The sequence below is a fragment of the Poecilia reticulata genome, chromosome 21, assembly GCF_904066995.2.
Source record: "Poecilia reticulata chromosome 21, P_reticulata-male-v2, whole genome shotgun sequence".
NCBI lineage: Eukaryota > Metazoa > Chordata > Actinopteri > Cyprinodontiformes > Poeciliidae > Poecilia > Poecilia reticulata.
In genome coordinates, this window is record NC_088850.1 from 5,840,305 (window position 1) to 5,854,036 (window position 13,732).

Here is a 13,732-nt window from a genome sequence, read left to right on the forward strand (position 1 = left end):
TATACATCAAGGGTTGAGGAGGCAGAGTTCTCTCTACACAGAAAGATGGAGGGATCTGGGTTTTGCCCGTTAGCTGCTTGCCAGAATCCCGAGCCAAGAGTTGTGTCGCTGAAGGCCAGGCATTTGGCTGGCTGCTGTACGCCGGCTGTGCGCACACATACACGGCCCATTGAGCATGCTGCTACTATGCCAACAGGGTCATTACCCATGCACTTCCAATACAACAAACCCCTCCTTCTCCTGGTGCTAATTAACCAGCATGATCCAAGACTATGCAACACGTGAAAACAAACACCAGCACGCTAACGCTCGTTCTGTGAGAGTGGTGCAAATGAGTTCGCATGTAAACCACAGAAATCTTGATGCAAATATCCACCAGCTCGTAATTGCTCAAAAGACAAATTTACTATTTGGTTAGAAATTAAAGAGAAAGGAAGAAGCCAGATTCAAATTTCAACTGATATCCGCTTTGTTAATTGATGAATTTCAGCAAAAACTCAAGCTGGTGCCCAACAAAAGCAACCCCTTAAAAGGTCAGGCCCATTTGAATATCTGTTCATTACTTCCTCCACCATTAGTTAGCCTGAGAGCCACCGCAGCAATGAGCATGCTTCAGAAACATTAACAGGCTAATTCCTGATCCCAGGCAACGCGGCGCCCGACCGGAGCGCGACGCAGCGCCGCCTCCAGCCGAGCGCCATTATCATTTCAAACGGGTTCAACAGTACGGTGACAATTTAACTGCCCATGTAATGACATGCTTTAATTACCTCCACAAGGAACCTCCAGCACCTGCACACCACACATTTAGCAGGAGGCAGGGAATGGACTGCACACATGCAGAGGCGAGGCTTTTGCAGAACATTTGTTGATGGCTGCGTTGAAATTGCATCGCTGGTCGTCATGGTGACAGCCTTCTTGGTTAACAACCGATCACAAGTTTGTCAAAAGTTGTAATGGTAAATAATTGGTAATCAAAAAATACATGTCCAACACACAAGACATTAAGGCTGCAACAAATTATTACATTAGTTACAGATTACATGATGACTCTGGAGATTAATTGTGTAAAAATAAATTGGTGTATTCTGCAGACTTTTTTTAAGCCACTTAAGCCGTTTTTAAAGGGACATTTACTTTTATAGCAAAGGCTAAAAAGAAATTAGCTTCATCTATATGATTGATATAGTTCTTTCAAAGCTCAGCAGTGTCATTTTGTCTGGTTGTGCAGCTCTACCTCCACCACACATGGTGCCAACACGGTTAGCTCAGCTGCAATGTTTGGTAGGATTTAATATTTCAGGTGTCGTACAGTCAAGCTCTGCGGTGTATACAAGAATCTGGACAGCTGAACCGACTCGCGCGTCTTTCACTGCCCACATCAGGAGCATTTCCTTAGTGACCGAGATCCCAGAGACCACGAAGTTTGATGAGAACATTTCTTAAAAAGATTGACGATTACTCATCGATTATTAATGCAGTTTACACCAATAAAATAATTACATATTTTGCCAAAGTGAAGAAACTTTTACCCTGATACTTTGGTGCATGAGTTAAAACACAAAGCATTAATTGACGAAGCGGAAACTAAAGCTACACTCACATCAGGCGTTTTGTCTGAAATCTGATTTTTTTGCATTGTCGTTTATACTGCTAAATAAACATGATGAAAGCGAATAAAAACAAAGCAATAGCATTTTGTGTAGTACTGTTTGGATGCGTAGTCTGAACCAACAGTGGTGAAACTGATGCGTTTCAGTAACAAACTCCTTTCATAAGTTCATAATTAAAATTTTCAGCCATCGTTTACATCTGGATTTACCGCGTTCGTATTTTTCTGCTGCAGAATTGCGACACATCGATGACAAAAAAGTCGGATGAAACCGTTGGATACGCATCTGATTTAATCCCACATACAGAAGTGGCACAGATCTGATGTTAAAACTGCTGTGAAAAGGTCAGATATGGGTCGCGTGAGAATGTAGTAAAATGTTGGTTACCATGGCGACTGAACAGAGGCTGGTGGTCAGATACTGCTGAGTGACGCCGATTTTTTTAAAGCCTCCATTTCCTCTAAATACCTAAAGCACAATACTACTACATCAACACACACAATTTCATTGCATTTTGCAATTTTTACACAACTGAAACGAAATCACTTGCTATATTTTCCCTCTGGTGAAAGACGAACAGGAAAATTCTTCCTTTGTCGGCTTTGTTGTCCCACTGTTGCTTGACGAATATCTGCAGTGTGGATAATACTACAGCCATCTACAATGAGCTCATTAAAAATTTAAAACCAGTCCTACTTGGGAACATGGCCATTGTACGCCGATTGCCAAGACAACAAAAACCTGCAGCTTGGATAAACCAGGTGGGGTTTCATGTGTCTCCCCACCTGACTTCATCTTCACAAACAGACTTCTGCACAATGAGTTTAAAAAAAAAAAGAAGAAGAAGAAGAAGAAGTCTCCATGGCAGCTAAATTTGAATACTGGTTACGCGTTCAAGAACGCTAAAGCCATGTAATCGAATACTAGCCATTCACGGTGCGGTGGTTTGTTTAAGCTGCTGTTGAGACTAAGCCACTGACGTGAGGAGGATAAATACGGGGATTTATTCATGTTTTGTGCTTACAGGAAGTCTCAAAGAATTGACAGGCAAATAAACCAGGTTCATTTGGTCACCAAAACAATACTTTTTATGACTCTAGATGCCTTAATCAGCTGCCGCTCTTAAAAAAACAAAACAAAAAAAACTTCACAAAAGTGTTAAAATTTAGGCAGAATCTGAAAAAATAAAAATCTTAAAACAGCTTTTGCTTTCTGTGTTACGGTTTATACAAGCTGCTTTGCAAGATATCTGGGTAAGGAGGGCAGCACTAGAGGGATTATGATGCATTTTCTACAGACTGAAATGTGTCCAAAGTTAAAATAAAGTCAAAGTCACATATAAAAAAAAAACCCGTTAACCATAACAATCAAAAACAGATTCACCACTTTCCGATGTTTTAGTTAACCAATTAGTTCCCTGCTCTGATCTGTGATGGAAATCCAAACACTTCATAAAACATGGTTCCCTTAATCACATGAATAAGACAAAAGGAGTCCAGTAGTTATGGAGAAGCCGCTGAGTTCCTCTTGTACACGCTGTACCTTGTGTGAAATCAGACCGAACAAAAACAAAACGCTCCCATAGGACATCTCTGCAGTCTCCTCCCCAACATTATCGCACAAATATCCAGAAACTTTAGGGTCAGATGGTTCTGATAAAGGCCAAGAAAAGCTCCTTCCTCATAGAGGATGTGTGAAGACAAACGGTTCAGGACATTTTGTCAACTTTTTAAACTGGAAACAGACGAATTTGGACAATTTGAGAGAGCAGAATCCTTAAACGCAGCTTTAGTTCAAATTTAACCTCTCTGGATAAAATAAAGAGCAGTGACATTTAGCTTTTAGGGTAAAAGTTGTAAATAAATAAACTGGGTCATGGCTTGTTAACAGTTTACTGTGATGCAATCTGAACATGTAGAAATTTCTAGTCACTCTGTTCATAATTTTGCTGACAAGAAACAGACCAAACTTGACTGAACTCAACCACTTTGACAAGCCGATGAATCTTTAGCCCCGTCAGAAGAGACAAAAGTAAAAACCTTCCCATACATCATGTGGACCTTTCAGTGAACTCTCCAAAATAGTCGGCAGTTCAGCATTTAATGGTGGGGCTCAGGTTTATTTAATAACAGCCAGAAAGTAAAATATATTCTGAACCGTTTTTTTAGATTATTCAACAATTTATACGTCCAAATGTTCATGTAAATTCTTTGAAGATGTCGGTATTGTAGAATTACGTTCACATGAAACAGTTTATCAAAAAAACACAATGAATTTCAAACAACTTTAAGGAGGAATCAAACTATACCGACTGATGATTCTCAATCTTATATTGTGTAATATTGATTGTGTACGTTTTCCATACACGTTGCTCAATATGTTTTTTTGTTGAAGGTTTTTCAGTGCAGTATAGTTCATTTGTTTTGATCTAAGGCCTCTTATTTTGTATTTGTTGATCGTTTTATTTTGAATCAGCCCCAGGCCTGTCCTCTGATTCAGAGATCCTTATTGGTGCTGGTTGGAAATGCAGGCAGTTGGCTCTTCAATTTGAGATCCAGCTTAAGATGCACCACTGACTCTCATTCTTTTTGTCACTCTTGTCCAGTCAGCCGTGGGTTTTGTTAAATGAATTAATTTTAAGTTATTCCATGTGTTGCTTCCCTTTATTTTTATGGTTTTAGAGCCAGACCATAAATTGGGGGCTCGTCCGGGATCTGTCGCAGTGATCCGTGTATGTTATGCATTTTTAGTTGTTCATGCTGTGAATCCTAGGAACAGTAGATGCAGGGAACTGCAACTAATTGGGATCCAAATTAAAGTTCAGACTTGGACTACACCAGAAACAAAAAGCACGACTTATTGTGTGCTGCCCCTCTGAACGCGAGTAAAGCTGCTAAATGCAGACTTAAGACATAAATGACACCCTCACCATGACTGGTGGAAAAAGAAGACCTCTCCTAACAAAACGTCACGTCACCTTGGGAGCTCAGACCGACCGGCTAATTGCATAATCAATACAGAGCCGAGCTGAACCACAGGTGAGACTCGTGCGAGTGGTTTTCCACGCCGCAGCGCTGGGACCAGAGGAGGATGGGTGGGAGCCACAGATAATTGTTTACTGGAGGCCTATGCACGCCGTCTCCTAGCAACAGCTTTGACAAGCTCCATATCAGGTGTGGCTAACCATGACGGCGTGCATTAGCCTCCAGTTGGCTGCGTCCAAAACATGGATACTTGATCTCTCAGGAGTAAAAACAGGTAAACTGAGTTAAAGGGGTTCTACCTGCAGGAGTGAACTCAGTTCGGAGAATCAAGAGAAATTCTTATGGGGAAGTTCAGTTCAAATCTTTTTAAACATGGAGTTACTAGGAGTTTTTGGGCAATATTTTCAACCCAAAGTTCCTTTTTAATGATGTTATGCAATGAGGCAACTGCACTGCAAAAATACTAAATTTGACCAAGTCTTGCACTTGAAATAAGACAAAAATAACGTTTCAGGAAGATAAACAAGCTTGTTTTAAGTCACTATATCTGGAATACAGATGCAAAAAGTACCAGCTCCCTTGACAGAACATTTCTTTCCACTGAAAATGGGAAAATTTGTTACTAATGAAAAAAAATATGCAAGATGCACCTTACTGGGAGATACTTTTAACTTAGAACGGTTGAAATAAGACTGGACCAAGACATTTGAACTAAAACTAGACAAAAATACTTGGTAATATTTTGTTTTTACAGTGCAAATCTACCAGATTTATTATGTGAAAACAATGAAATGATTAAGATTTTTATTTAAAATCTGCACAATTGTAAATTTTTTTCAAACACACACCAACTAAAAGTGATAAAAATACATTCTCAGGTGTCTAATCACAGCTTGTAATTAATTATCTTAGTAGGAAACAGGCGATATAGATTCTGTTTGGTTCAGAAACGGCACAAAGCAACACATAACTCAGTCCGTTTAAAACGGTTTAAGTCGTTACGTTGCATAAATTTGCTCCTAACAAAATAACATAAGTGCCTCTCCAAAATTTGCAAATAAAAACACTTCAGTCAATATTTGTCTGTCAAATGAAGTTCAGTTTTGTTTTTCTATCAGCAATATTTCTACAGCAGGTCAAGAAAACATTTGATTTGAATTAACAGCTAAACACTCGTCCAGGAGTTAAATAGGTTTCTGTTTTCAAACAAAGTTCCAACACAAAACAAAAAAAAAGTCTTTTGTAACTTTAAATACGTCATTTCATGCAAACGCATCAGTTGGAACAATTGGATTAATTAATTACTCGCATAACTGACCTGCCAAGTTACAGATGAAGGAGTTTAATTCCAATTTCCACAGATATCTTCCATATTCTTGTCCTCCAGCAAAAGAAATTAAGAAGCGTGACAGGAGCATAAAGTAAGCATTAAAGGAGCAGCGTGTGCATGTAGCACGTAAGAGCGCATGGACAACAGCCAAGACCAAATACTTTGGGTTTGAGCCAAGAAAAGCCGTTTTCCACAGGTCTGTGCAGGTTAGAAAACAGTTGATTTAATGAAAGGGTAAATGTCAATCTCTCCCTGCAAATGAGAGGCTTAGGTGCTTCTGTAAACCTCTATACGTCCAAATTCAACTGAAAACCTGAGCAATTCAGCTTTTTATCCAGATTCACTGCAGTGCTGCCTTACTGCACGCATCCAGCAGAGAGGGAGGACGGAGGCTTGACACATCGTCCGAGTCCAGAGGAGATACAGTTACAGACAGGCTCACGTCAAACGGACGTCCGGTGCGCCGATGTGGTCGGCGGGCGAGGAGGGACAGGCAGAGAAATTCCACCGGCAATTTCATTAGCGATCAGATGGATGTAGGACACGTCTTTCCCCCTCCATTCATGCTCCTGGAGCGCACAGGCAGCGGCAAACAACCAAAGGGAAACTCAATCAGGCCGGACAGACGAGACCCTGACTTGGTCAGCTGCCTGCCAAACTGGGCTAATGCTCGACATGACTTCCAGCTAATCAATTAGACACAGGCGACGTTTCAAAACGCAAAAAATGTGGTCATAGCTGCAGCATGCAACTTCTTTATCCAATCAGTTTTTTTTACATATTAGTTAAAACTATCACCAGGTTGTGACAGAGTGGAATGAGAGATGAACTGAAAAATCAAGGTAAAAAACAACCAATCAGAAGCAGGAGGAAGGTTTCAGCGTCATCATCAATCATGCTAAATGAGCTACGGGTGGAGAAACGACTATTACAGGAAAACTGTTCATCTGTCGTCACTGGTAGCTACGCTAACTAGCCGTAGCATTCATGACAGGGAAGAAGCTGCATCGTAGCAGAGAGTAAGGTGGGAGAATGTGATCGGCGCTACGGGTCCAGTTTTCTGGCAGATTAATGACCTTTTAAAAAGCCTGACCTGCCAGTTATGATTCTGATCGATAGCATTTTTTTTTTTTATTGGTCTGAAATTTCACTAATTTTGGCAACAAAGTGACCATTAACTGCAAATGTGCAGACATGACCTGGTGGGTCGGTGTGTTGGTCAAACCTCTCAGAAGACAGCGGCTGATTTTTAGACCTTAAATAAATCGTGGGATAAGATCGGATTCACCTGAACGTATCGGCCAATCAGAGCTTTGTGCAGATAAATCAGCTTGTTGACAAGTCAGTGCACTTTTAGCGTACAACAGCTTGATTGACAGCGCTATGACCCTCCTCTTGGTTCTGATTGGTTGTTTCTGATTGAGTGGCGTTTTTCTGCAGAGGAGCTCCATTTTGCTTTTTCCAGATTATCCGTTTTATGTCGTCATGGCAAAAAATGTTAATATGTAAAAAATCCTTTACTAAAGTTACATACTGTAGCTTTAAGACTTTGTGCATATCCATGCTCTTAAAAAAAATATGGATTAACACAAACCAGTGATAATCAATGTTTCAGGATCGTTACAGGAAATTAAAACAATAAATGGGTTTTTATGCCCATCATGACTCCATGATTTAAAATGTTTGCTGCAAATCAATCAGGAAAACCTTCGATTCCCTAAATAAACTCCCACATTATCCATAAAGTACTTTAGACCTGGACACAACGAGGCCTGTTAATTCATCACATGGCAAATTAAAACAAGTTCAATCATTTCCATTTCCCCGATTTATCGTGTTCCTCATTTCTCTCTCTGGACCAAAAACTGGGAGATAAAACTTTGCAGTCTGATGGGTTAGTCAAAAATTTATGAAAACTTTATAATATTTGTCGTTTAATTTATGTTGGAGACTTAAAATGTCATTAGAATTTAAAGTTTATCCATCTTTGAGAAAGTATTCTTGCATTATTGTTATATTCACTGCAAAAACGGAAAATCTTACCAGGTATTTTTGGTCTAGTTTCTAGTACAAATATCTTAACTCACTTGAAATAAGACAAAACTAACTTTGACAAAATATAACAGCTTCTTTTAAGTCAATAAATTCTTATCAATGAAAAAAATACTAGTTCCAATGGCAAATTATTTCACTTGTAACAAGACATTTTTCCTATGTCATAAGTGAAATAATCTGCCAATGCAACAAGAACTTTTTGACTTTAAGTTAGTACATTTGAAATAAAACAAAACTAATAAAGTTGCACTAGAAACTAGACCAAAAATACTTCGTAAGATTTTGTGTTTTTGCAGTGAAAAAGGTCTCAAAAACAACAACATTATCATTTATCACCAAATTTGTTAGCTACAGCCCAAGTTCAAACATCTCCATCAACAAAAGCATCTCTAGTCGAAACAAAACAGTTCCTGCTCCGCTGTATTCCCGGACGCCTCCTGAAGTCGGCTTCAATGCCGGCCAAGACGCCCGTTAGCTGGCCGGATGACTCGGCTAACGGCACACTGCATCTTTGTCTCTGGAGTGAGGACAGCAACGACGCCACGGCCAGTGACCCCCACAAGCTTGTTGTGACATCTGGCACTGGCATAGTGCAACGTTATCAGCTGGGACACTTAGCAGAAGGACAACACACCAGAATAACCCTCTTCACCTCTGCCTCGAGGCGTCTGCCAGGGAGCCAAACAACAGCCTTCTCAGCGGGCTGCGAGGAGTTAATCCACAGAAAGCAGAAGCTCAGGTGGTGAGAAAAAAAAAAGAAGAAGAAGAAACACCTGACTGTGTAGACGGCAGCCTCATTGCTTTAACATATGGCCTTTAGTGTTTGAAATTACACCTCTTGGCGTTTTTCCCCTGAAGCTAAGAAATGTGTTAACAAGGCAGTTGGTTCAGAATGGGATCCGCTCTGGAGGCCGACGTGTTCCCGTCAAGAAACCTCGGAAATATGATATTAAAACTCAGTAAACCGGGATTTGAAAGTTAAAATAGAATTGGGGCCGAGCTAAAATTACAGCTCATCGGTCAATAATATGTAATTATTGATTAGTTTTGTTGCTTTATATTAAAATACTGCCAAACTGGTGGCGTGATATTTCCCGTTTTGTCCACAGTTTTCTCTCCTCGTCGTCGTTTGTTAGTTTTTAAGAACATTAGCGGGACCTTTAACTGCAGCAGTTACTCAACAGGCTGTTGCTAGGTAACCAAGGAATGAGAGGGAGTTGCCAGGCAACCAAAGAGTGAGAGAGTTAGTTGATCCCAAACAAGCTTAGTTAGCCATGACAGGTTGAGCAGCTAAAGGTTCAGTGAAATTATTGAACATCACAAAATATAATGTCAATTTATTGTCCATCACTAATTAAAATAATTATTATCTAATTTTTGACCTAACAAGGTAAAATCTTTAGTAGAATAATCTTCATATTAGTGTTGGGCACTTACCATTTTGTTTATCACGATAAACTAAAGATTTTTATTTACTATTGTCGCGATAAATTCCAATTATTGACGATTAAAGGAAACCCTAAAATTATCCGGATCGTCAGGTTTGTTGGTTTTACCGTTTTTCCTCCACCGTTTGTTCAATAAAAGGTGCATCAATCAATTTGAAAGAATAATTAAGTGCAGTTTAGTGATACAAATTATACTTTTCTATGTGACTGGTGTCCCAAACAAGCCCATTACAATAGGAATGTGTTCACACACACACCTCTACATGTTCCAGTTGAAAATTCAATAAGTAGCTTTAAAAATGTAAAAAAAAAAAAAAAATCTGCAGCTACGAAGTATAGATTCATGTTGTTTCCCTGAGCCAAAATCATCAGCCATCACTCATCCACAGTCACACGAGCTTAATTGCCCTGAAGGGGCCACCAGGGGCCACCTGGCACCCTCAGCAGGAGAGGAGGAGCGGGGGGAGGAGAGGTGTCAAAACCAGCCAGAACCACCGCCGGCAGGCATCGCTCACTTCAGCTGAACGCATAATTCCACCTTATGGGATAATGTCAGCCATTCATCATGCTTTTTTCTTCCTGGTTTATTAAATGGAGCATCCAACACCTAACAGCAGGCGCACCTCACACTCACACCTGTGAAAGCTCGTCAGTTTGCTCCTGCTTTGCATACAAAACAAAATGAATAGGTAAAAAATTATAATTGTCTTTTATTTGGAGTGAAATGCGGTTGGGTCCTCCTGAACGTGGAAGTAAAGAAATGCGTCGACGTGACGGTTTCTCCACAGAGCTTGTAGTTCCCCGCTTTGATAAAGATCTCAGTAGGAAAACACTCTGATTGCTCCATCACGGCCCCAGCAGGTGCAAACTGGTGAACCGGAACAACCCTGAGAGTTTTATCTATCCATATAGGGGCAAGTTTAAAATACGCAAAAACACAGCAACAAAGCTTCCAATAGTCCTACACTTAAACATCCAAACATTGTTTCTCCATCAACACAAAATAAATCAAAAATAGACGCTTAATATCCACATTGAGGGGGCATTTGGCATCAATCTCATGGTGTAAAATGAGTTTAATGTAGCTAAAATTAATGAAAATTCAGCTTTTGGTCAACTTAAAAATGACTAAGCATCTCAAGAAGGTGCATGCATTTTCAGCTCCAAATTAAATATGCATTCAGCTGCAACATGCAGCTGTTTTTTGGATATGCAGTCGCTGTTGAAGGGATACATTGGAAATTATCCAATAAACATGCAACGAAGCTTGAAATAGTTCAAATGTCGTCTGATCCTGAAATCAAATCAACGTTTCTCAACCAAACACTTGACGTCCACATTTGGCATCAATCTCATGGTGCAAACAGAGTTTTATGTTGCTGAAATTCATGACTAAACATCCAGAGAAGCATTTTCAACTTTGAATAAATATGCATTTATCCACAACAATGCATTTTTTTGATAAGTTGTCTCTCTTGGAAATTATCCAATAAACATGACAATGTGAACGCAGACATTTGATGCTCCAACTGGGTTTGAAATTCAGAAAATAACCAACATTTGGAAAGAATCCGTTTATCCATCCATCTAAAAATAAATCCACTGCAGAGTGAAGTGTGATTTCGCTTCAGGTGTGCAGAAATGACACTTCTTCTTAAAAATAAAGGTGTGAGGAGAAGCTCACTCACCAGCCAGGCGAACTGGAAGGGAATCACGATCTTTCCGGCTTCGTCGCTCTTCGCGTTGTTCTTGGCGGCCTGGAAAGAAAACGTATTCCCGCCCAGGACCGGCGTAGATCCGGCTCCGAAGCTGCAGGCCCCGGTGCTGGTGACCTCCATCCGGTACTCCTTCAGGCACACTCTCAGGTAGGTGTCGCACTCGTCCCGGGTGCAGCGCAGGTCCTGGGGACTCCTGGGGCCGTCGCAGCAATCCCCGTCCGCCAGCTCGCCGTTCACATTCTCCACGGAGATCAGCTGCAGCTCAAAATAGCCGGTTGACTGGGACACCTGGAAACAACGAGGCCAAAATTAAATGCAGTGGGGTGGCGCCCCCCTCTTCACTCCTTTAGAGAATTAAAAAAAAAAAAACAGACCACAATAGCATTGGTGCAGCTAAAAAAAGCAGAGTCGCGTCTAGGAAGTTGTCACGGTGCAATCAGATCGTGGGAAAGACGCAAAAGCTGATTTTGATTCATTTATATGAATAGTATCGGTACGTAGACATGAATTTTTAAAGTGGTTTGACAGGACTTGTAGCTCAAGTGTTCAGACGGTGATAATTACAGAGAAGACTCGTAAAAAACATGGACACAAGAGCTCAGAGCCAGAGGTGGGGCAGGAAATTTATACAGGTTGGCACCACTTGGGTGGCAACATTGGTCTAAAGTCAGGCAGGTGGCCAAACTGGGAGCTTTCATCCTCCCAGTTGCTTCAATTTACACAAAGGCTTTCGCAACAATCTCATAAATAAAACGTTAATACCACAAAAATAAATCAAAACCTCAGTTTATTATGTATACAGAGTAATTTGCAGGGCACTAAAACCAGGTGTGGGTTGGTGATTGCTCATCCCAACGAACATATTATCCAAACTTGTCTTCTCATCTGCTAGATTCATGCTGGTTCCATTGATTCCCACATAGGTTGTGCGTCTAGATTGGGGTCAGGACATTTATAAGCCCCCCTTTGGTGGCGCCAGATGCATAACTGGGTCCAAATTAAGGGCAATAATGAGGCTTTTTCCCCCCCATCTCAGCATGAATGAAGCAGGTGAGCACGCAAATTATCCACCGCAGCGGCCAATTGATGCAAAGCAGCAACTTCCAACTTGTGCGGCGACACTTTGCATGCAGGGATTTCACACCAGCAGCTCCATTAACCGCGGCTGCAAGCCTCAACCGCGATGCAACTTCCAACTTGTTCCGTCCGGGCCTCATTGTCACCCGCGAATAACTGAGATTAAGAGGGAGAATCCGAGAGGAAGACGGAGAGCAGCCGCTGCCAGCTCCCCGGACTGGAGTCTTGTCATGGTAACACGATCACATGCTCCACAACTGAAGGGCTACGCAATTCAATCATCGATTAATGTGATGCGAATATGCAGCAAATCCATCTCAAACCCACGCCCACCAAGTTTCATCTCGTTTCATTTATTTACAGAGGAATATATTTATTTTTTTCTTCCAAAAAGAGCCGCCTGTGTGCAGCGGAGGGAGGGGGGGAATCAGAGTCTCCTTACCTTCGTCCATAACGTCAACAGCAGGCACACTATTGGGAGGCAATTCCTAATCCTGGTGCGGTTCCACATGCCTCCGATTAATTAGAGTGACATGTGAGGGAGGGAGGGAGGACAGAGAAGCGATAAGAAACAGACAAACAGCCGCGGAGCCGGCGACCAGTCCCTCCTCTGCTGACATGCAAATCCACAATATTTCACATGCGCTGCCGTCCTCTCCGCCGTGGCTGATCCTCACCGAGGCATTACGGATTGCGGCGCACTGATGGCTCCACGCACGGCAGCGTCCCTCCGTCAAATCTCTCCACACAGCAACTGAGATGTTTCGCAGTCACAGCCTGAGGAGAGGATGTCTGCTTTGATTGGCAGCTCCGCAAACCATTTACAAATTGGCCTGCAGGCAGTCTGTGAGCCAACCGGATTAGGGGGCGGACAATAGTATAATAACCCCCCCTCCTCCTCCTCCTCCTTCTCTTTTTTCCTCCTCTTCTCCTCCTTTACCTCCTCCTCCTCACAAAACTTGGATTTCTGTTCTATTGAGCTTCACTTTAGACGGCGCGCAAACAAAGCAGGGCTCGACTTTAATTAAACGCTGCTGCAAAGGCGTCACATTTTTTTAGTTTATGAGCTAAAACAAGTTCGATGTAAGTTATTTTAGATGATTATGACAATATAAAATTAATAGCCCATAGCATAGTATGATATTTTACTAATATATTTGTTGAAACACTTTAATTTATTTCAATTTAACATAAATTTATGTATTTTCTAAGCGATTAATTAGCGTTAAAAGGTCAAACTGGCCCTTAAAAACCAGCGCTTACGAGCAATGGAGTTGCAGCAGTTTAGAGCGCCCTCTACTGTCCACGCAACTTTAAGACATGCGTGATTCTGACAGGTGAAATGAATAACACTGATTATTATTATTATTAACACAGCAGTCTATTTTTTTATTTTGCACTTTAAAAACGCGACAACATTGAATGAAATCCAAAAGGAAACAAAACAGCTGATTTTAAAAATGCAGAAATGCTCAGTTCTACCTGGAAATATCACAAAACTGTATAA

The 13,732-nt window shown here is 41.1% G+C and overlaps 1 protein-coding gene across 2 annotated transcripts in view; it reads right to left on the reverse strand.

The window, feature by feature from the left end:
- The window catches only part of jag2b (jagged canonical Notch ligand 2b), a 52,473-nt gene extending 39,366 nt beyond the window's left edge, over positions 1-13,107 (reverse strand). Inside the window, exons 1-2 of one of the 2 annotated variants that reach the window (XM_081602249.1) lie at positions 12,668-13,107; positions 11,119-11,436 (exon numbers count right to left, since the gene is read on the reverse strand). In XM_081602249.1, the coding sequence (XP_081458375.1) occupies positions 11,119-11,436; positions 12,668-12,736 (387 nt within the window). In that variant the 5' untranslated portion in view covers positions 12,737-13,107. The remainder of the gene's footprint in view (positions 1-11,118; positions 11,437-12,667) is intronic. The other variant, XM_081602250.1, reaches the window with a different exon arrangement.
- Positions 13,108-13,732: the final 625 nt, after the last annotated feature.